General features: G+C 35.9%; 1 protein-coding gene across 3 annotated transcripts; it reads left to right on the top strand.

The window, feature by feature from the left end:
• Positions 1-7,834: 7,834 nt before the first annotated feature.
• Positions 7,835-23,889, top strand: LOC106673901 (AFG3-like protein 2). Of its 3 annotated transcripts, XM_014406286.1 has the most exons (15): positions 7,835-7,994; positions 8,054-8,156; positions 8,326-8,640; positions 8,937-9,074; positions 9,133-9,226; positions 12,160-12,325; positions 12,380-12,512; positions 12,570-12,688; positions 15,491-15,612; positions 19,566-19,719; positions 19,851-20,078; positions 20,145-20,371; positions 20,503-20,703; positions 23,266-23,460; positions 23,523-23,889. In XM_014406286.1, exons 3-15 carry the CDS (start codon positions 8,360-8,362, stop codon positions 23,835-23,837), a joined length of 2,373 nt encoding a protein of 790 aa, XP_014261772.1. In that variant the 5' UTR covers positions 7,835-7,994; positions 8,054-8,156; positions 8,326-8,359; the 3' UTR covers positions 23,838-23,889. The 3 variants fall into 3 exon arrangements, with proteins under 3 accessions (XP_014261772.1, XP_014261771.1, XP_014261770.1); XM_014406285.2 differs by having other exon boundaries at positions 7,875-8,156; XM_014406284.1 differs by having other exon boundaries at positions 7,876-8,156; positions 8,357-8,640.
• The last annotated feature ends 707 nt before the right edge of the window (positions 23,890-24,596 follow it).

The raw sequence follows: 24,596 nt of genomic DNA, 5'->3' as shown, positions 1-24,596 counted from the left end.
GAAAAAAATGAATTTATACAATGCTAGAAAATTTTAGATTAAAAAAATGAATTTATACAATGCTAGAAAATTTCACAGTATTTGTACTCATTCAAAGTGTTCTTTTCTAGCATTGTATAAATTCATTTTTTTAATCTAAAATTTTCTAGCATTGCCTAAATTCATTTTTTTAATCTAAACTTTTCTAGCATTGTATAAATTCATTTTTTTTTTATTCTAAAATTTTCTAGGATGTATAAATTCATTTTTTTCACATCCTACATGTATTGTAAAATTTAAACTATGTTTATAAATCCCAGGCCCTGAAGATGATCTTATTAAAGATCGAAACGTTGGCACGATAAAGAAAATGTTTTTCTAAAACTTACGTCACACCAGACCGCATCTCACGACCTCAAAAAATCTTTGAATACAATTCACTTATAAACCATTTCGAAGTTTTCTTTACCTTTTTGTCATTGAAGCCAAAATATTCGAATGAATGAATTGGAATGAAACACCCTTTTAGGCTTTTGTCCATTGTCAATATTAGTCAATTTTTGATGTTTTGTCCATGTTTGACTATTCAAGTGAGACAAGGTTAATTTTGTCAAATATTATTTTGAGATATTTTGTCTTAGGTTCTGACGGATGATAGCACTCATCATTTGTTCCCAAATATGTCCCTTCGTCAATTCAAAGATCTGACAAGAGGTCAGAATTTTTTTTCTCATTTATCAACCTGTCAAACAGCTTTGCCGCTTTACGGTCCCAATTCTGGAGAAGTGACTTAAAAAATGATCCGTCTATAAACATCATATTGTTTTGAGTTCCGGTCAAGTTAACAAACAATATAGGTGGTGATCCTTAATTCATTTAATGTATTTAAATAACATATATTTGACAAAGACAGTTACAAATTAAGGAAAACAGTAAAACAAAAAGTAAATATTTTGTTTTCAAACAAGAGCATTAATCAAACTGCACATGAAAAACATTCGAGTTTCAAGACAAGAAAGGCAGAATGTTAACCGAGGTAGAGGGGCCTTTGAATGAAAGGATATTTATAACTTTAGACCAAGTCCTAAATTGAATTCTTTTTGTGTTTCAGGAGGGTGCTGAATAAACATAAAGGGAAGTCGTGGATGTTGGCCGGGGGAATTCAAGAAAGGGAAACAATTGCAGGACACTCATTGTCTACGGAATCTCAACCTTCCTTGCGACCCTTTAATCTCTAACAAATTACGTTTTACAATTTACCGACGGCTCTGTTATTGTGCACCTCCATCCACCCTATTTACAATAAAAGGGCTTACGGAGTGACTTTGCCTCAACTCGCTTTCAGCTAATTGGTTAAAAACTACACTTTCTCCCCCCCCCCCCATTGAAATAAAAATAACGAAACAAATTACGAGGTATGTTTTCACGTTTAGAAGCTGACGTAGGTTAAATCTGACAAAATCCCTGAATTGTAACGTAACTGAAAAAATAGCTTTCCCTTTTTCCTTGTTAGCCATTTTCTAAAAGCCGCCAAACGTCATTCCAACGCCAATAGTCTACTTTTAAATAATAGTTTTAAACCAAATCAATAGCTTAATAATATTGCCTTTGTCTACTTTCATTATGATGAAGTCATCGTTTATCAGTGTTTTCCTGAGGTTTTAGTTTCTGTTTGTTTGTGCTGGATACGATTGTCTTGTTAAATTTGTTAGGGGTGTACTGCCCCACAGTAATCGATAATAATCGGGGTACTTAGGAAAAGGACCCCATATTATCGCACATATAAATTACGTTCACCCACCAGACATTCACGCTGCCCTAGTGTACTCGATATTCTTCGAGGTGACTGGAGAAAAAGCCCCTCTATTGACACTATGAAATTACATTAAAACACTAGATCTCTTTCAAATAGTCCGGAGTACACGATATTCCTCGGGGTAATTATGGAAAGAGCTCCTCTATTCGCGCTAATAAATTACATTCGCACACCAGTCTTCATTCACACTACTCCATAGTATTCGATATACCTTGGGATAATTTAGGAAGAAACGACTCCATTCACACTGCCCCAGGGTACTCCATATTCCTCTGGATAATTTAGGAAGAAACGACTCCATTCACACTAATAAATTACATTCACACTGCCCCAGGGTACTCCATATTCCTCTGGATAATTGAGAAAGAAACAACTCCTTTCGCGCTAATAAATTACATTCACACTGCCCCAGAGTACTCCATATTCCTCTGGATAATTGAGGAAGACACAACTCCATTCGCGCTAATAAATTACATTCACACTGCCCCAGAGCTCTCCATATTCCTCGGGATAATTGAGGAAGAAACGAATCCATTCACGCTAATAAATTACATTCACACTGCCTCAGAGCACTCCATATTCCTCGGGATAATTGAGGAAAAAACGACTCTATTCACGCAGAGCACTCCATATTCCTCGGGATAATTGAGGAAAAAACGACTCTATTCACGCTAATAAATTACATTCACACTGCCCAGAGTACTTCATATTCCTCGGTATAATTGAGGAAGAATCCTTTCCATTCTCGTTAATAAATTGCATTATCACGCCAGTATTCACACAGCTCTAGAGTACGAAAAAGTTTTTCGTTCACAATTTTCATTCAATCCAGTAAAAACAGTGCATATCTCATTCATTCGCACCAATGTACTCGATTGCCTACAACATTCACGCTAATAAATACATTATTTGTAATCAATTGTAAGGCATTGCATCACAATCATAAATATACGAAGATATATTACAGTTAAAAGTATTTATGGTGTTTTATATTATTTGTAAATATAATTATTAAGAAATCGTGAGATGCGGTCTGGTGGGATGTAGGTTTCAGAAAAACATTTTCTTTATCGTGCCAACGTTTCGATCTTTATTGAGATCATCTTCAGGGCCTGGGATTTACATAAACGTTGGCACGATAAAGAAAATGTTTTTCTGAAACCTACATCACACCAGAACGCATCTCACGATTTCTGAATAATTATCGATTAACGGTCACTAATCACCACACATTTGTAAATATCTTCCTCTGTATCATTTTTGTTTTGTTTTTTACTTTCCCTTTTTGTTCCTTGGTTTTCATTATAATAATTCTTAGATTAAACTATTATAAATGCTTAAATTAACATTAGCTTTCCTATGAAACGAAATAACATCTGTAAAAACACGCTTTATTTTCTCAAAGTATACCAAAATATGTCATATGCATAAGGCTTTTGAGCTCAAGAAGACACTTGGTGTGTATTAAAACTTACAAATAAAAAAGAAAATAGCTGAGACAAGTTTTAAATAAATAAAAAATGGTTAAATTTATATTTATTATACACATTTCTTTCAATATATTTGTAAATCATTTTAGGTATTTAGAAAAAATAAATAAGAGTTTACAGTGAGTAAATAATGTTAACGTGATCAAATTACTGATATTATGATGCAAAATTAGATAAAAAATTAAGAAATTTATAGTTTTATTATAACTGACGTTTAATTATAGTTTTTTCTGAATACCTTTGTTCGAGGTTGTCAACAACGGCTTACTTATAGAGTAAGCTAAGCCAAGAGCTTCGGACATTAGCAGAACGCGGTGAAACCATTTTCGTGAAACCTTACACTGAACACAGAGTTCAACTTGTCGATAATGAAGTTAGGGCTCTGGTAGAAAAATCCCTTGGCAAAACAAAAGAACTTCTCAACTCACATGAAAAGGGTACTGTACAAAAGAGGTCGATTAAGCTTCCTTTCACAAGTTATCGTTATGTTAAACGTTTGATTTTCTGAAAATAATGTTTTGGTTGTTCAACGCTAAATAGACTGCTTAAAGATTATTTCCCTAATATGTTCTAACAGGACATGAAAGTCGATAGTAAAAATACAAAAAACTATTAATAAAATTGGTATATATTTTCTTTAAATAAACTTTATTATTCGATAAAAATAACATATTTTGGCCTGGAATATGTATTCCCATAATATTCTTACTTTGGAGAATGTTTGGTTGTGATTATGATGGAATATCTAGTACCCATTGTAACATCAAAGTAGTCTAGGTTGTATACTTATTTGTAAATATCTTCCTATAATCATTTTTTTTATTTCACTTTTTGTTGCATGTTTTCTATCATAATAATTTTTAGATTAAGAGAGTAGAAATACTTACATAAAGATTAGCTTTAGTAAACAAATACCATTTTTAAAACCATGGCATTGATCTGATATATTTCCTCAACAAATTTGCTTGGAATGTATAGTCCAATGATAGTCTTACCTTGAATGTATTTATTACCGTGAACTTTGAAGTTGTTTGGGTGCAATTGTGACAAAACATCGAGCACCCAGAGACACATCAAAGTTGTCTAGGATATATTTGGTTTTATATGTATTTGAAGAGTGATCGGGAGGTAATCACTGGTGTACTACCAAAATCGTGGTGAATGTATTTATTAGCGTTAAGCGTGTACGAACTCGTTCTCGGAATATCGAGTACCACACAGACCTTTCCAACCGATGAAGTTAATTAGGATAATTAATGCGTGATTTTTACTACGTACAAATATATTTATTAGCGTGAACTTTTGAGTTGGTTGTGAGTGATTGTGATGGAATATCGAGTACTCACTGGCACATCAAAATTGTCTAGGATATTTGGTTTTATATGTATTTGAAGTGTGATAGGTAATCACTCGTGTACTACCGAAATCTTGGTGAATGCATTTATTTGCATAAGTGGTTAAGTCTGTATGGACTTAGTCTCGGAATATCGAGTATCACACAACCTGTCGAACCAATTAGCTTAATTGGGAGAGTGAATGCGTGATTTTTACTCTGTATTAATGTATATATTAGCAAGAATGTAGTGTGTTCACCTTGTCATCCTTCCAAACCTCCCAAAGGATTTTTAATTTTAGCATAGATGTAGGGGTGGGGTCTCAGCAGTATATCGAGAATTCTTGAGTCCTTCCAAACTTACATTAGATTAAGTGATCGTTTTAATAGTTTCCACATTCCAAAAAAAAGCTCTGGTTTTCTTAGTTTACTTGTTTAATCGATGTTCTTCCTTGGGTATTTTCCTCAAAACTGGAAGACAGCGAACCTTATTTTTATTAAAAAACCCAAAAAGCCTGCCGAGAATCCCTCAAGTTATAGACCCATTAGCCTGTTGAGTGCAATTAGTAAGATATTTGAAACGTGCATCAGCACCGTCTTTACCTACACATTAATGCTAATAGCATTATCATAGATGAGCAGCACGGCTTTAGACCGGGCCTCTCTACGGCCACCCAACTCACTGGAGTAGTAGATCATGTGACCAACATGTTCAACAACAAAAAACATACTGGGATGGTCCTCTTAGACATGGAGAAGGCCTTTGATTCGGTCTGGCAGGACGGTATAGTATACAGGCTCATTGAAATGAATTTCCCTGGATATCTTATAAAAGTTGTCATGGCCTACTTAAAAAACCGTTGTTTCCGTGTTTCCCTAAACAATGAAACTTCCAGACCTTTCCCAATTGCCGCCGGAGTTCCCCAAGGTTCAATCCTAGGGCCATGCTTATTCCTCTTTTTTATAAATCCACTCCCCTCACTGAGAAATTGCAAAATTGCGCTTTATGCGGATGACATTGCTCTCTATTGTTCATCCTGGAGGCCTAAGACAATTGTGAAAAGATTAAATGACAGCATCACCAGAATTTGCAGGTTTTGTCACCGCTGGAAACTCAGAATTAATGTCCCGAAAACTGAGGCCATATTTTTTCACAAAACGACGCCCAATATTCAAGGAAACCATTTCCATTCACGGACACAAAATCGAATGGCATGGGGGGTAAAGTACTTGGCTCTAACTCTGGACCGAAAACTTAACTTCTCTCGGCATATAAACAATATAGTAACGAAAGGTAAAATAGCTATAAAAGCCTTATTTCCGCTGATGGCCCGTGAGAGTAGAATGAGCTTTGAAAATAAACTAATTATATATAAACTATATATATATATATATATATATTAAACTATATATTAAACCTATGCTGCTGTATGCTTGCCCAGCATGGAGTTACACGTGCGAATCGAACATCAAAAAACTGCAAGTGGTCCAAAATAAATTTCTAAGGCTTATAACCTCACTACCTCGATACACCAGAATTGGCCTCCTCCATGAGAAAGCGGGAGTGGAATATATTAATTCCGAATTAAAACGTCTGTCCAGGAATTTCTTTATTGGTCTCTCCTCCAGCAAGAACACTACTTGTAGGGACGTAGGAGTGTATGATGTAAACTTTCCTTGGAAACATAGAAGGATTAGGCACAACACATAAATTTAGGATCTGTGATATATTTATTGTTTCCTCTAGAGCTGTGATACTATAAGACAATTTGTGATAATTCAATTACCCGCGTAGCATTGTTCTTGTTATTCTCATTTATTTATTTTTATTTTTGTTAACACATTTTTGTTAATTCATTTGTTAATTGTCATCCTATTTGATACCTAGTGGGTTTTTTAAGAAGATTTTTCCCACTATTTTCTTGTTTGATTAATTAAAAATAATAACAAACTAGGACTAGGTGCGTTGATAGGAAAAAATTTTGAAATAGGAAGTAAAAGTGCCCCGCCACTTCCCCTGCTTAATGAATGTTATGTAACACAATGTATAAGTAATTAAGGTTTTTAGTTGAGATGAAAAAAAGTTAATGGCACGAGAGGGATTCGAACCCACAACCTTCGGCTAGATACGCCACTGTTCTACCACCTGAGCTATCGTGACCTCGATCCACTCGGACATCAACTCCCCATCTCAACCCCACCTTATGAGTTTTCCCTCCTTTTTTTCATCTCAACTAAAAACCTTAATTAATTGTAAAGTATTAATTGGTCAAGCGGACCACAAAAGTAAAGAAACAATGTATAAGTTTTTGTTTTTTTTAATGTTTATTCATTCATTCATTGAATGTGTATTTAATTGTCTTAGAACATTTGTGTCACGTGTAGAAGAGTTAAATATTAAAGAAGAACCGTTTGAAAAAAATAATGAAGGAAGTTGGTCTTTTTTTCTAGATTTTTAAATTTTATTTTGACAAATTTTGTCAACATCTTGTTGCAAACACTGAAAAACGAGCAAAACTGTCCGAACGTCTGTGAAATGAATAAAAGGGTGATAAAAATCTAGTTATTTTCTGCCTGATTAATCCCACTCTATACGATCATAAAGAAAATATTCATGCTAACCGGCACTGGGACGCTTACTGGGTCCGTCTTTACTCGCTTCGTTTGTTGAACTGCTCAAACCCCCGAGGTATGACGGACCCAATCAGGAGCCAGTTCCGGTTTAGCATGTGTTCACCGAGTTCGAGAGTTCATGAGTTACTCACTGAAGAAGGCGCGATGACGAAACGCGTTTGAGTAGTTCAACAAACCCTCGAGTAAAGTCGAATCCAATAAGTGAGCTAGTGCCGTTCAGCATGAGTTCCCGACTAGCAGACTAACACCGAGCAACAACTCTAACCAAAATATTGATAATAATTTACTACTTTACAAATTAAATATAATAGAAACTCGTCAGTCAGCTATGGCCATTGACTATCTTTATGCCTATATTACTTGTAAATAAATTGTAAATATATGTTAGTAATGTCAATGAAACATTTTATCTATCGACCGATTGGTAAACATCGTCATGCACAGGGAAACACTCGTAGATTGAATAATTATAACTTTCCCTTTATAAAAAATTATAGGTTATAAAATTAAAATTAAAAGTTTCATTGTAATCTCAAAACAGCAAAATCAAATTATTCTTCACTTCTAGATATCAAACTATCATCCCACGAAATATTTATTTCCAGAAGAACAGATGTAACAAAAAAATGTTTAAAAAGATTTGAACCAGTTGTTAAATTAGTGAGTCAAAATGGAAACAAAATTTATTCAAGGCACTTAAAATACAACCGAAGCCTCTGAGCTTACACTTAAAGCACTCCAGGTAGACACAAACTAGCGAAAAAATGATCGGGGAAAATGATAAGATGTACTAATGTCTAGGATCGTCAGCTCTGTCGCAAAGAGGCTATCCCATGTTTTCCACCCTTGGAAATCAGAGTTTGTTGTTAAATGCACACAAATATTTCCGACACCGATTTCTGATGTAAGTAGTTTTTTTAAATATTCTAATTTATACGAACACGGTTAAAGAAGAGATTTTTTGAAAAATTTCCTCACAATGTTATCCGATTCCACTACATATACAAACATCATGTATAACTTTCCATTCGCAATTAGTAATTCATAAAGCGTTTTTGAAATATTCATTTTAGGACACTCATTAAAACTTTCTATACATCATAGAAAATGGCGCAAAATTCTCTGAAAACATGGTTGACACAATTTGCTCTGCAGCTGCGACAGAACATAATCGTTTATTGTGAAAATACACCGCGAGGTTTCGAAAAGTACTTCAAGAACAGAAATAGCAAGCAAGCTCAGCAAAAATCAAAGTCCACGGATATCAATAGGAACAAGGGCGATCAGTCAGAACAAAGAAGAAGCACATCTTCTTTCCGTACTAGACCGACGAGGCAAAGTAAAGCGTCCTCGCAACAATGGAGTTTTGGGATGTTTGGAGGAACGAGGTGAGATTAGTTAATTACCTCGGTCGTTTTGGTTCATTTTGGTCTATTTTCTCCGTGCTGACAGTCAACGACTTTCAGACCAAAATGATAAGAAACGACTAAGCTACAGGTTCACCACCACACAGACCTTAGATAGACCAGTCAAGCGACTTAGCTGGAAACTATTTTTTTGATCGAAAATCGTTCTAAATTTAAAAATTTAAAACTGGCTGGGTGCTGGCGATTCCTTAAAAAAATCTAGTTAAAACCCATTACATAATTGAAACACAGCTTACTCAATTGCTCATTTGTTTCAGGCCAAGCCCCGATTTTCGAAAATCTGGCCCTCAGAAAATCGTCCTCTACGGGATCTGCGGCTTGGCCGGTTTCATCGGAAGCATTGCATTTTTCGAAATGGGCCATCATGAAATAACATGGAAAGAATTTCACAACGAGTAAGTTTAGTACCTAATAAATTATTTATTTATTGTCAAACACAATTTTTATTTATAGCTATCTTATGCGGGGTTTGGTTGATCGTGTGGAAGTAGTTAACAAGAGATGGGTGAACGTCCGATTGAAGCCCGGGGCGACGGTCGACAAAGCGGTAAATATAAATAGAGTAATATATATTAAAAACATAAATTATAACAAAATAATGTTTACCCAACATTTTTTTAATACCAAAAACATCTTTTGTTTATGTATTTGCAATGTTTTTTGTTTTTTTAATATCTTTTTGGGTTGGTCTTTTCTGCTAAACAGCGTGAGCATGACTAAAAGAAATATTTTACGTTGTTTTACATTCATTTGAAATAGTACAAACTGATTATTTACATTTCAATTAGTAAACTTATCATAACAATTTTAAATTATATACATTAATTAATCTTTACGTAAGGTGTTGGTTGAGATAAAAAAGTCAGTGTCACGAGCGGGATTCGAACCCACGACCTCAATTCGCCGCTGCTCTAACCACTTGAGCTATCGTGACTTCGATCGTCTTCGAACACCAACTTCCCATCTCAACCCACCCCCTTTTGAATTTTCCCTCCTTTTTGCCATTTTTCAACTTTTTTATCTCAACCTTTATCCTTACATAAAGATTAATAAATTGAAAGAAGTTATTTGGTCAATCGGACCACGAACTCTAATTTAACTAGACAAAGTTGTTATTTATGTATTTTTATTACATAACTTTAACAAAAATTCTCAATTTAATATATAGATATATAAATGTCTTACAAATTGGTTGAAAATTGCAATTTCGTAAGTATCATTACGTGAAAATTCTATTTTTTCTGATTTGTCAACAAAACGTACCTAAAACAGGCGTTACTTATGTTTTCCAATTAGCAGTAATATAATAGAAAAGTATATTTTATATGAAAATTTGAACTTAACAAATTGGGAGGATGATGTCATTTCAAACAGCTCAATATATTCAAATTTTATGTTTTCTCTTTTATCAACAAACTATCAAAAAAATTATAATTTATGTTTCTTGATTATCACAAATATCATAATAAACTGTAAGTTGTCATAAAAATTCTAGGTTGATAAATTTGGCGGAAATTGCCATTTCTAACCTGTCATTACGTGCAAATTTTAACAGCTTTTGTCAACAAAATACAGTCCCGATTAGAAATTAAACAAAATAGAAATTTATAAATCATACTGTCGAAATTTTAAACCTAAAAGTTTGATGGGAAATTGCCGCTTCGAACTAGTCATTACGTAAAAATTTCGGTTTTCCTCTTTTGACAACAAAATGTAAATCAAACAAAGTCGTTATTTTTGCGTCTTGATTAGCATAGAAAATTATAAATTATATCCATAAAAATTTACACAATTATGGCAAAAAATGTAATTTCTAACCTGTCACTGTCTGCGAATTACAGGTTTTCTCTTTTCCCAACAAAGTACTACTGGAAGAAAATATTTATGCTTCCAGACTAGCATAAATATCTAAAAAATTATTAATTATATTCATACAAATTTAAATATTACCAATTGAGGATAAATTACCATTTCTGACTAGTCATTATTAGCAAATTTTAGGTTTTTTCTTTTGTCAAGAAAATGTAATGAAATACATAACTATTTATAAGTGCCCCTATAAGCGTAAATATAATACTAAATTATTAATTATATCCATAAAAATTTTAAATTTACAAATTATGATAAAATTGTCATTTCTAACCTACCACTGTCTGTTAATTTTTGGTTGTCTTGTTTGTCAACACTGTACCACTGGAACCAGTAGAACAAAATAGTTATTTATGCGTCTAGGTTACCATAAATATCATAAAAATTATAAATTATATTATTAAATATTAATAAATTGATTGCAAACTTTTGTTTGTTCATCAAATTATATATTTTTATAAACGGTTATTTATGTCCTGATTAGCATGATCTCATTGAAAAATGAAAGTTATATTTTCAATTAAATAAGGTTTTTAGTTGAGATAAAAAAGTCAGTGTTACGAGCGGGATTCGAACCCACGATCTTCGGCTCTGCAAATTGGTCCACTCGGACACACCACTCAACTTCCGATCTCAACCCACCTTTTTTTAATTTTCCCTCCTTTTTGCCTTTTTTCAAGTTAATGGATTTGATCAGTTAAAATGAAGTATATCTTCACTAAAGCTCTCCGTGGCAATTTCATTTGTTGCCGAGAATCAAATAGATTACACAACATTTGAAAGATGGCAAAAAGGAGGGAAAATTCAAAAGGTGGGGTTTAGATGGGAAGTTAGTGTCCGAGTGGATCGAGGTCACGATAGCTCAAGTGGTAGAGCAGCGACGTATCTAGCCGAAGATCGTGGGTTCGAATCCCGCTCGTGACACTGACTTTTTTTATCTCAACTAAAAACTTCAATTAATTGAAAGATATTAATTGTTCAAGCGGACCACGAAAACTAGTGAAGTTATATTTTTATACTTTCATACCCTAAATCTATCATAATTGATACTGAACAAACTGAGCGGAAATTATCCTTCTAACTTGTCACGATTTGCAAATTTAGAACTTTCTCCCTTTGACAACAACCTCTTATTTTATGAGCGCCACATAGCATAAATATCATACAGGTTATACAAGACATTCATTATAATTGAAATGGAATATTTTTGGAGAGAATCGCTATTTCACATTTGTCAAAATATGCAAATTAACGGTTTTCTCTTTAGCCAACAAATTATATTAAGATAAACTGATTATTAATTTTATACCGCTATAAATAATCAGTAATTTTCGTAAAAGTTATAAATTAAAGCTATAATAATTAAGGATGAAATAGGGTGAAAAATCCTGGCCTGTCGATATTTGCATTTTTAACTGTTTTCACCTTGTCAACAAATTATATAAAAAGTAGAAATACTGACTGATTATTTAATCGAAAATGAAGTTAAATATATTAAAAATACTTAATATATTTGTTATTCGTACTAATACTAATACTAACAACTCTTGTAAACTTTAACATTTAACATTAAACATTTCCTTCTTTTTTTTAACTTTTGTTTCTCTTCAGCCATCCTTGTGGTTTAATATCGGCAGTGTCGAAGCATTCGAAAGGAATCTGGAAAGAGCACAGATCGACATGAACGTCGAGCCATCTAATTATATCCCTGTCGTATACAAAGGCGAACTACAGTTTTCCGATCTGTTTGCAATCGTGCCTTCCTTGCTGTTGCTCGGTTTGTAAAGCAATGTTGCACAGTTTGAAACCTGCTAAATTTTCATCGTTACAGGGTTATTTGTCTACATGATGAAAAGGTCTGCTGATATGATCGGAACCAGAGGGAGGAAAGGCGGCGGAATATTCGGCGTCATGGAATCGACGGCAAAACTGATCAATTCATCAGACATTGGTGTCAGATTCAAGTGAGTAGAATAACATATTATTGAAAAATGTTGACTAACAAACTGTAAATTTAACAGAGATGTAGCTGGATGTGAAGAAGCCAAGATCGAGATAATGGAATTTGTCAACTTTTTAAAAAATCCACTACAATACATGGAACTTGGAGCAAAAATCCCAAAGGGCGCAATGCTGACAGGTTTGCTTTTGAACCATGTATTTCTTTTGAAGAAGGTTAACTTCGATATAGACAAAAAGGTTATCTATTACTATCAAAATTCAAGGCAGCTGCTCCAATCGACCTGGGCTGAGGTGACATCCTGTTAATCCCCTCGTCACTTTGGTCTATCTTAATTTTTTAGGATATTTAATTTTCGACCCACTATAGTATGCTGTAGTGCAGATTGCAATGACAAGAGAACCCCCCAAGAGCATAAACTCACTTCGTCAACGGTATCTAGTCCTGGATAGACTTGAAAATTTTGGTTTCGTGTAAAACTGCGGTTGTTCCAACGAGAAGAGATGAATTTTGAAGCCAGTCGTTTTCGCCTTACATAGAGACGTTTAAAGTCTAACAAAAGTGAATTATGGGGGGTATTAGTGGTGGACTTCATTCAAGTAGGACCGCAGTGGCCGTTAGAGCGTCCCTCGTATTTGCCAAGCTAGCGGGCTCGAATCCCCAGCATATCCTATGACTTTTTAATTGAGAAAAATATGAAAAGTATTGAAAAATGGTCGTATGCGAATAGTTGGATGTTAAGTCTTACTGTATGTCAGGAAAATATAACACAAAATTCATTCCCTTAAGTTTAGGAATATGTTATATATGTGTTGTTTTTTGCGTCATCAATAAAATTGGTTAAATCAACATCCAGGATTGTGAAATCAATAAAAAAATTATTTTCCCCATTAGCTAAGAAATTTTCATCCAAAGCGAGGTTTTTAAATTTTCTAAAGAATGAGTCATTTAATGAACCATTTCAGTTTAAATGGTACACGTTTAGCAGTCACAAACCTCTAAAATCTAAATATTGGGAAAAAATTTTAATAATAATAGCGATAATAATTGTAATGTGGGATGCTTGGGGCCGACAAATAGCTGAGGTCATTGCAGGCCCTTTGCGTATTTTTATTTCTTTTTCTGCTTCTTCAGGCCTATTTTCTTTAAACTGCACCCATTTGAGCGACTCGATCAATCACAATGACAAATCACATTGACTCTCTGCTTTTATATTAAAACTAAGTCGATTTCTTAAACCTCTAGCCTCTCATGTGTACTTCTGGTTGTCAACTACAGAACAGATATAAAACGTAGATACATTTACGTCACCACAAACATAGAGGCTCGATATTCATCGGGGCGAGGTTGAACCCCCTCTCCATTTTCGCTAATAACTACTTTTACTTTCCAGACGTCACACACTCACCCCAGAGTACTCGTGGCGGGGTTAGTAACTCTTTCTTTCGCGCTAATAAATTACTTTCGTTCCAATAAATTAACATAATCACAACACTAAATGGAAATATAGAAGTCTGGACAGATTCACACTCCCAGAGTACTCCATATTCCTCGGAACGGAGTTGAACCCACTCCATTCTCGTAAATAACTACTTTTCCAGACGCCACTCACTCACCCCAGAGTACGCGGGGCGGGGTTCGTAACCCTTCCTTTCGCGCTAATAAATTACATTCATTCCAACAAATTAACATAAACACAACACTCTATAGACATATATAACTCTGGATAGATTCACTCCCACACTGTACTCGGAATATAGCTCAGGGCGGGTTTGAACCCACTTCCCTCTCGCTAATAACTTACTTTTACTCTCCAGATACCACACACTGACCCTAGAGTACTCGACACATCTCAGGCCGGGATTATAAGCAACCCTTTTCTTTCAAGCTAATAAATTCATTCATTAAACAACATTCATTCCAATAAATTAACATAAACACAAAATATATTCATTTCAAAATTTAAGATACCGGAACGACGATCTATGCTCACTGCCGTGCCCCAAAATCATGCACCATTTTTGTGGCATTTCAAAAATTCACTACGATGTGGCAAAACGTCCTAGAGATCGCGAATTTAACAAAAACTGTTTCATTTAATAGCATTTCGCGTGGTATACTTGATAGGATTAATACATTCTTTTTTCGAGGATAATGATACAAAAAAGACGTTTATCATGGGAAAAAGTAGGTATATATATATATATATAATGTAGGGTGGGTGTAGTTGAAAATGCTCCTGTCATCATCAAACAACCTAGTCTTTGAAATGACCTTAATTTATTACTATTCCCTTTATTTTCTAGACCTTTCCACCACACTAAAGCTGCGAAAAAGAATCTAGGTAGAATAATTGCAGTATATAGCCATTTGGCTACCCACGGTTTGATGCCCCATGATGTTTTACCAACAATTCTCCTACATTGTACCATGGATATGGTGCCTTTCCTGTATATGTTATTAATATGACCTTTCCAATCAAGTTTCCTGTCAAGTGTCACACCAAGGATCAAATTATGTTACTACCCGACAAACTGAATATTACATATTAACATTAAAATAAAGAATGAATATAAACAAAATAAAAATAACCATTTTAATTTAACGTATTTTTTACAGAAGTGCTCAATTTTTTTTCAGTTTCTTCTTGATTGAGTTATTTAGAAAACTTCTTTTTTCGGCATTCTAGTCCGTTTACAGTCTACGATGACAAATTTTTCATCTCGTAACTACCATACATATCAAAAATCAAATTTTATGTTAGACCAATTTATATTATTTATGTTCTTTAAAGTCCGGTACTTAAAAATCTAGTATGATTATGATCTAGTGTGACATCCACGTTTACGTGGCACGAAATTTCTAGACAGAAAATGTAGAAGTAAAACATGAATTGGATTAATTTACAGTGGGATAACTTCTGAATGCACACCGCCTCTTAATAAATTTGGGACTTCATGCATTCTTTTTTTTTTAATTTAGGTCCACCAGGGACTGGGAAAACTTTATTAGCCAAAGCAACTGCTGGAGAAGCTAATGTCCCATTTATATCCGTTTCCGGATCAGAATTTTTGGAAATGTTTGTCGGTGTCGGTCCTTCCAGAGTAAGTATTATAAGTGTTTTTATAATAGTTTCGCTTTTTTATTTATTGAAAAAGTGTAGAGTTGAGCTTAGAATAACAGTAATAATAGTTATACTTAATTAACATAACATTTGTGTTAGGGTCTTAACCTAATGGATCCACCTGACTAGAATTGCATAAACATATATACATTTTTAATTAGCAGTTAATTTATAACAATTAGCAACTGTATGCTTCTTTTTTAAGATTACTTACTGAGACTTTGTGCATTTTTTTTAAGCCTTGACATTGTGTTATGGAGGTCTATTAGCTTGCCTCATGAAGGTGTCCACTGTAACATGTGGAGCTTGATCTTTGATTAAGAGGTCGGGTTGATGTGCTATATTGCGCACATGGCGCACAGGATATCATTCTTAAGATTCTGCTTTGGGTTGTCAAATCGGATGGATAAATGAGTGATAGATACAGCAGACTTTAAAGTGCAAATAGGTGACCTGAGGTCCACGAGGTAGTTGAGGCAATATGTACAGAGCCTTATTGTTTTATTAGAGTTTTAACACGGCTTGGCTTTCTCCATTACGAGAAATATGTTTTCAGCAAGCGTTGAAGGTTATTTTTTAAATAATTGATTTATAATAAATTGGGTTAATTTTCCAAGCATGGGCTTGTATGCTTCATTACACTACATGTGTACATCTCTCCCCGGTAAAGCCGGAAAATTGCTGAGCTTCTTCACAAGTTCTAGACGATCTTGGTACTGCCAGGTTTTCAAATTAGGTTACACTGATGTTATCATGTGTAGGGAAGTCAAATTACAACAAGCTAAAGAAATTGGCCTACCACGACGACCTTTGGGTTCAGATCTTTGAAAAACATGACAATCAAACTCATTACGGAATTGCTTTAGAAAATCAAAAAACATGCACAGATAAAAAAATCCCATATGATCAGATAGCCAAACAGCCCGAACAGGATTAGAACGTAAAACGGTCAGATCTATATCCAAAACATGGGAAAACATAACCGGAATTCTGGGTTTTGAGCAAGAAGACAAACTGGACTTTATCGCAATAGTCAGTTTACACCCAGAACTTATATTTGAGATAACAAGTACAAACATAGAATCATCCGTCGTAGAATGAGTCCAAAAAAAGGAGGGCTTCTTCTTTAGAGGTGCCAGACACAGTTAACCCTTGGTTAACGAACCCTCACTAAAAGTGGCAAATTCATTAAAAGGATAAAACTCAAGTGTGTAATAGTGCTATCTACAGGTCATTTAAAAAATACAAACATAACATACCAATGTTATTCAACGATGATCCCATTTGTTGTTATGCAATGAAGAGAAAAAACTGCCATCCACACTGTCTTAAAATATGAAGCAACCTCTTAATGAAGACACAACCTAGGGTACCAAAATGACCCATAGAAAAGGGCTCAGAATAGCAGTCAATCACATTCCCGTACTTAAACTTAGTACAATAAGCTAAAGGCTGTAGTGCATGTAGATCAAACCAAATCCTCGCCTTCTCTCAACATAATCTATGAATTTTAAACAATTTTAAAACATACTGTAAAGCCAAAAAGTCCTAACCTCTCTCCTTCAGTTGGTTACTTATATCCTTGGTCCACTTTATTCAAATCCAAAAATTCTACAGTTTTTCAACTTTCAACAAAACTTCCGAATAAACCTTGGTACCAAAAAAGAATGGGAAAGAGAGGGAAACAACTCTTTAAAGAATGGCACCATCCTTTGGTACACAAGAAGGTACAGGGGCAGGAGTATCTGGACCTGGAACCAAATATTCAGAACCCATGGGAAAACACACCGAGATTCATGCAATCGAAAGATGTACCCAACTCAACCTAAGTAAAGGGTACAAAAACAAGAATATAGCTGTCATGTCAGATAGCCAAGCAGCCATCAAAGCACTAAGCTCAAATATCATTACTTCAAGGAGGGTGCTGAACTGCAAAACCAAACTATACATACTAGGTACGCAGAAAGTCAGCCTCTGCTGGGTCCCAGGACATATGGGAGTAGAAGGCAACGGGAAAGAGAACACCCTTGCAAGAAAAGGGGCTGGTACACCGCTAATAGGACCTGAACCCTTATGTGGCATAGGAGCCCACACTATTAACGAGTATCTCAGACAGAAGGACAAAAAGAAAATGAGGGAACTTTGGAATTCACTCATTGGACACAGACAATCCAAGAATCTTCTAACCAATTTCGGAAGGAAAGAAATTACAGAATGTGTCAAGGGAAGCAGGAACAAACCTGCGAATCCTAATAGGATTCCTAACAGGACACTGCAAGTTAAATGGACAAGAAAATTTGAATAATCCAAGATGACACATGCAGATTCTGCAAAGAGGCAGAAGAAACACCAACACATTTACTAACAAACTGCGAAGCTACACTAGCCCTGTGACTGTAGAAGAGCTTCAACCATTGAAACCGGGCCTATTAATCAAGTTTCTTGATGAAATAGGACTCACAGATGTGCTTTAGGCAGAGCACGGGGGATACAATAGCTCTTAAAAGGCGCAGTATACTATACCCCGAAACCATATCTACATCTACAACTAAGTTTTTCAAAAGTCGAAATTGCAGTGAACGAGTTTTTGGGACAGCTATCCAGTTATGCCATCGTGGAATCGGACAACTGGGTACAAAGTGTGCATATTAGACTATATTTTATTGTCTGTACACTGGCATCTGACAAAACACCTACACATTTTAGGTTAGCAGCCAGGAGGAAGAAACTGCCAGCCTGATGCGATGCAACAGCTCAATGAAGATATAACCAAGGTACGAAGAAGACCCGGAAAAATAATTGCAGTAATAACAGTCAATGACCTACTGCTTCTTAAAAGAAGGATAAAGTCAATTGAACTAAGAAACAAGGAAAAGTAACATAAACCGCAAGGTTTCAGTGCTAAAAATACAAAACCTCCGTTTTTTTGCATTCCTTTATCATCATCATAAGGATGATAAGTTATGCAGTAAGAAGAAAGAAACTGCCACCCATATCTTTGAACGCGAAACGACAGCTCAATTAAGGCATGACCAAGGTACGAAGAAGAACCGAGAAAAATAATTGCAGCAACAGTAGTCAATAACCTATTGCTTCTCAAAAGAAGGATCAAGTCTGTTGAACTGAACCCAGAAACTCGGAAAAGTAACACAAACCGCAAGGTTTCAGTGCTAAACAATGCAAAACCTCCGTTTCTTGCATTCCCTTATCATCTCATCATCATAAGATGATAAATTATGCAGTGAGAAAGAAAGGCCACACTTACTTTTGAACGCGAAAGAACAGCCCAAAGAAGATATAACTAAGGTATGAGGAGGACCTGGGAAAATGATTGCGGCGATGACACTAAAAAGAAGGATCGAGTCGAGCTTGACTAAGAAACAAGGAAAAGTAAAATAAACCTCAAGGCTACCATGCTAAAGAATATTTTTAAAAAAACCACTGCCTAGTATCCCCCTTATCATCATCATCAGGAGTTTGAGTTCCAATCACCATGCGGAAATGACATAAAATCATTGGCAGGCCAGGATTAAAAACGATCAAGCTACCTTTATTTTAAATACAACTTTTTTTCAATTAATTAATCTTTTTATGTAAGGTTTTGGTTGAAATGAAAAATTTAGTGCCACGAGCGGGATTTGAATCGCTGCACTAACTTTTTTCATTTTAACCAAAACCTTACATAAAAAGATTAATTAATTGCAAGAAGTAATTTGGTCAATAGACCATGAAATATAATGGATTTAATTTTTTTGTTTAAGTCTTTAATCCCATAAAATACGTGAATGAATAAATATATAAAATTACAATTAACACAAATTAAAATGATATTATGGTAATTTATTTGATACTTTTGTTGTAATGGGTACAATAAAATTAAACAATGCCGTTTTTCGGCAAAATCCAACTTTCAGACAATTTCATTTTTTTTAGGTTCGTGATATGTTTGCCATGGCTCGAAAACATGCTCCGTGTATATTATTTATTGATGAAATTGATGCTGTTGGTCGCAAAAGGGGAGGGAAAAGTTTTGGAGGACACTCCGAACAGGAAAATACCCTGAATCAACTACTGGTTGAAATGGACGGTAAATTAGTTTTGTTACATCAAACATCTTTTATACTTGTAGATAATTAATATATGTTAATGTTGTTAATAAAGTTTATGTTATAAAGTGGACGTATATTCGTATAATAAATAGTGGATTTTCTTCAACAGGTTTTAACACTAACATGAACGTGGTAGTGCTTGCTGCAACCAACCGAGTGGATATTCTTGACAAAGCGCTTCTAAGGCCCGGAAGATTTGACCGGCAAATATTCGTTCCGGCCCCGGACATAAAGGGGAGAGCTTCAATCTTTAAAGTTCACCTTTCCCCTTTGAAATCGAACTTGAACAAACCGGAAATATCTCGTCGCCTGGCAGCGTTGACTCCCGGATTTACAGGTATTTCACATTCCTTGTGCACTGTCTAAAAAACGATCCCGTCCTACTTTTGTCAAATCCTTCCAGGAGCGGATATAGCGAACGTCTGCAACGAAGCGGCTCTCATCGCAGCCAGGGACCTGAGTAGTAGCGTTGTGATGAAACATTTTGAAAAAGCGATCGAAAGAGTCGTCGCAGGAATGGAAAAAAAGACAAATGTACTGCAACCCGAAGAAAAACGGACTGTGGCATATCACGAAGCAGGGCATGCGGTCGCCGGCTGGTTTCTTCAGCATGCTGACCCTTTGCTCAAAGTAATTAATTTACATTCCTCTTATAAAACATTACTCGGTTACACGCTACAACCAATTTAACACATTTTCTTTAAAAAAAATAATTTAAGCAAATTATTTCATTGAATTATATCGATAAATTGTAAATTTAGGTGTCAATAATTCCGAGAGGAAAGGGGCTCGGATATGCGCAGTATTTGCCCCGGGAGCAGTTTTTGTACTCGAAGGAACAACTCTTCGATCGAATGTGTATGACCCTAGGAGGGAGAGTGTCAGAGGAGTTATTCTTCAACAGGATCACAACCGGAGCACAAGACGATTTGAAGAAAGTTACACAAAGTGCATACGCACAGGTTAGTTGTTTTTAAACTTTAATAGAAAGAAAATTATAGTTATGACATTCGACTCAATATAAAGCTGTAAAAGCTCATGCTTTCTTCTGATACAAGTCGACGTTTTGTCTGCCAAATGCGTTGATGTCTTTCAATCCCATGACATATCCCCCATTAGATTTAATTGGTTAGGGATGTTTTGGGTATGGTAGGAGGTACTTATCCTTCCTACCTAACCTTCCTGTATTTTTAAAGTAAGTAGCCTTCAGCTCGTAGTATGGGACGATTTTCCTGTAAGGGCAAATCTCTATGGTGGGCGGTTAAAGCGTCAACTGACTATCAAAAGCTGCAAAATACTTCAATTCTATCATTTAGAATCAATTGGAGTTGATCATACTTATTCATCCTCCAAATGTGTCAAAGCTTCCCAATTTTTCTACTTTATTCATAGTCATAGTTGTTTTCTGCTCTGTTTTGTACCCCACACCAAAGACAGTGAAGACAGCCAGAAACGCTGATTAGCTCTGCGGTTTTTCGGATACCAGTCGACGTACTCACGTTGCTCATTCAAGAGTCCCTATCCGGTCGGTGATGTCCTTTAGTCTCCTCTTAGCATTAAATGGGGTAGACGGTACATATGCCTGTCAAGAAGATCCCAAGGAACTCAATTTTCCTGCATTTAAGTATGGTTTGTTAGCAGCTTTCTGCTTTTTCCTGTTGCTAGGTTTTTATGTGTTCAAGACTTTGTTTACACAGAGGAAGAGAATGGAAGAGTGGCAGCATCCCTGTCTGTGTAAAAGAATCACATCAAAACTAGTCAGTGAATGCATCCAAAATCTCCAAAACCTGGGAAACACAACAACCTGATGATATGTTGGGTGCCAGGGCCAGGGGAATTTTGGGTAACGAAAAAGCAGACAGACTAGCCAGAGGAGGATCTGCAAGACCATACATAGGCCCCGAACCTATCCTTGGGATAACAAAAACAAATTTAGAATCGTATGATGAAACAACCCTCACCGAGACTGGCAAAAACACTGCTGCAATTCGAGAGGGCCAAACTCAGAGGAGTGGTAGGACTACCAACCGGTCACTGGTACCTGAGAAAACATCTACACAACATGGGTATATACTGCGATGACCCCATTTGCAGATTATGTAATGAGGAGGAGGAAACAGCCACCCGTATCATCGAATGCGAAGCAACAGCTAAATCGAGATTTAACCTAACATACAGCAAAAAACCTAGGGAATGAAATTGTAGCAGCAACAAATGACCTAATACTTCTGAGAGGAAGGGTTGAGTCGATTGCACTGAAGTAGGGAATTAAGAAGGTACAATAAGCCAAAAGGCTGCAGTACCTGGGGAATACAAACCCCGCTTCCTAGTATCATCCTTTCCACCATACCTTACCATACCATACCATCCCTGTTTGACTCTGTTCGGACATGTTTTCTTTGAAAGCGTAACCCATTCGTTCTTCGCACCAATCCACTTATACTTGAGACAAAAGAGTTGACCCCTTTAGAATCAACTGGAGTATTGCCAGGTTGCCAAACTTTCTCCATTTTATGGTTGTTAGCAGCCTTCTGCCCTCCATGTTACCTGAATATTGGAGGCGCAGTCTGCCCATAGTAATCGGAGCATTTTCCCGTGGAATTACATCTTAAGGGCGGTGGAGGAGACAATCTGCCGTTAAAAGCTGAAATGTCCTTCCGTTCTTCAGATGCCAGTTCACGTTCTTAGGTTCCTCCAGATTCGTGAAGTTCATCAATTCTTCCCTTAGAATTAATGTAGTAAATAGATTTACTTCCAGTAGAAAAGTGTCCAAGGGGCCCGTCGTTCTGAATTTTGGTTTGTTAGCAGCTTTCTGATCTCTGAAGTTAATGGGTGTTGAGGTGTTGAAAACTTTGTCTACCAAGAGTTTTCGATGATTTCTGATGATGACACATTTCAATAGCAGTGAAGGAACCAACCCGCCGTCAAAAGCTAAACACTCCTTTCTTTTTTATCTGAATGCGAGTTCATTTTTTTATGTTCCTTCTAAAAAGCTGTTTCCTCCAAGCCCGTAAAGTCCTTCAAGTACTCTTCTTTTCTCCAAATGTGCCGGTAGTTTCTTTCTACATACGGTTGTTAGCAGACTTCTTCTTTCTGGAGTACCTGGGTGTTGACGAGACAACGGCGACCCAGAATATTCAGATAATTATCTCCTGATTCCATGCCTAAAAGTCCTTCAGATTGAGATTTGTGTTTGCAAATGAGCCATATGTTCTGCAAAGATTCGGCATTCTTGGAAACGCTTTATCACAATATTTTTAAGATATGGGGCTCTTTAATCTCTCACTTTAATCGAATTAGGCCATGAATTATTTGAATAAATGTCTTCACCATAAAGCACTTTAGCCGGTAGTAAATGGTGGTGTCTATAAGGAAGTAGGTTTAATCCGCTCTTCAACAAGTTCACTTCAGTCGTAGCTACTGTTGGATAAGACAAGTATGACCTTCGCACAATCAACATCTATTAGTTTTATGAGTTCTATTCAGATAGCATCTTGACTTTTTTTATCATTTCAATTTTTTAGGTTGTCCATTACGGTATGAACGAGAGGGTAGGTGCTTTGAGCTTCGACCTACAAAAGCAAGGAGACGTAATGTTTGAGAAACCTTATTCAGAAAATACAGCTCAAATAATAGATAATGAAGTGCGAGCTTTAGTTGATCACGCTTACCTAAGAACGAAAGAACTACTGCTCCAACATAGGGAGGATGTCATCAAGGTTGTAATTTAGTTGTATTTTAAAGACAAATTTAACTTTAATTGGTTCAAATTTTGATTAAGGTCGCCGAGAGGTTGTTAAAACACGAAGTGCTGAGTCGTGACGACATGCTCGAGCTTCTGGGTCCGCGGCCGTTCCGGGAGAAGTCCACGTACGAAGATTTCGTGCAAGGCACCGGGTCCTTCGAAGAAAACACAACTTTACCGATCGGTTTAAAGGAGTGGAATAAGGAAAAAGCGGGACAGACTTCATCGACTCCTAGGGAACCTCCACAGTCATCGAATCCATCACCGCCTCCTTCGTCTCCCCCACCACCTCCGACGCAGCAACCGCCTTCCGATCGTCGGACATCACGAAGAACCCATACATCGCTCTGAATTTGAGGCTTGTCTATTATTCTTATAAACACGTCATTTAAAATTGTTCAAAGTTTTTAGATTAATTTTATGTCTGTAGATTATTTTAATTATCAAACAAAAATTGGAACAGCTGCTGCTGATTCTCTCTTCTCGATTATTCAGGGTTCAACAATATTATTTATTCCAATTAATTATTCTTTTTATCTAAGGTTTTTGGTTGAAATGATAAATTAGTGTCACGAGTTGGATTCGAACCTACGAACTTTGGCTCAATACGCCGATGCCACTTGAGGTATCAAAACTGGTTGGTAAGTGGTCACTGGAAACTGGACAGCTCAATTGGTAGAGCAGCGGCGTATTGAGCCGAAGGTCGTGGGTTCGAATCCCATTCGAGACATTCATTTTTCATCTCAACCAAAAACCTTAGATAAAAAGAATAATTAATAAGTTCAATTGTGACCACTAAGCAAATAGTGATTAAGTTAATGTGTATTAGTTTGTATAATTGCAATTTCATGTTGGACTGATAGACGCTGGGTCCGTCTACGCTCGCTGTTTTACGTTTGAGTCAAACTTTCCAGACAGAGTTTCTCACTGAAGATGGCGTACAGCCGAAACGTGTTTAAATGAAATGTTGAGCAGGTAGTGTACACGGACCCAATAAAATATCCAAGGTAGAAAGAACTAGATCAAATTCTAAGGTCGAGTTGTATCAACTTTTTCTTCTCTGTTATCATTTTATATAAACAGATGGCTCTTTTATGGCTACAAAAGTCG

The sequence above is a fragment of the Cimex lectularius genome, unplaced genomic scaffold (assembly GCF_000648675.2).
Source record: "Cimex lectularius strain Harlan isolate CLEC.00 unplaced genomic scaffold, Clec_2.1 scaffold42, whole genome shotgun sequence".
Lineage (NCBI taxonomy): Eukaryota > Metazoa > Arthropoda > Insecta > Hemiptera > Cimicidae > Cimex > Cimex lectularius.
The sequence above is the reverse complement of the archived record's forward strand: the minus strand, read 5'-3'. Positions and strand labels throughout refer to the sequence as shown.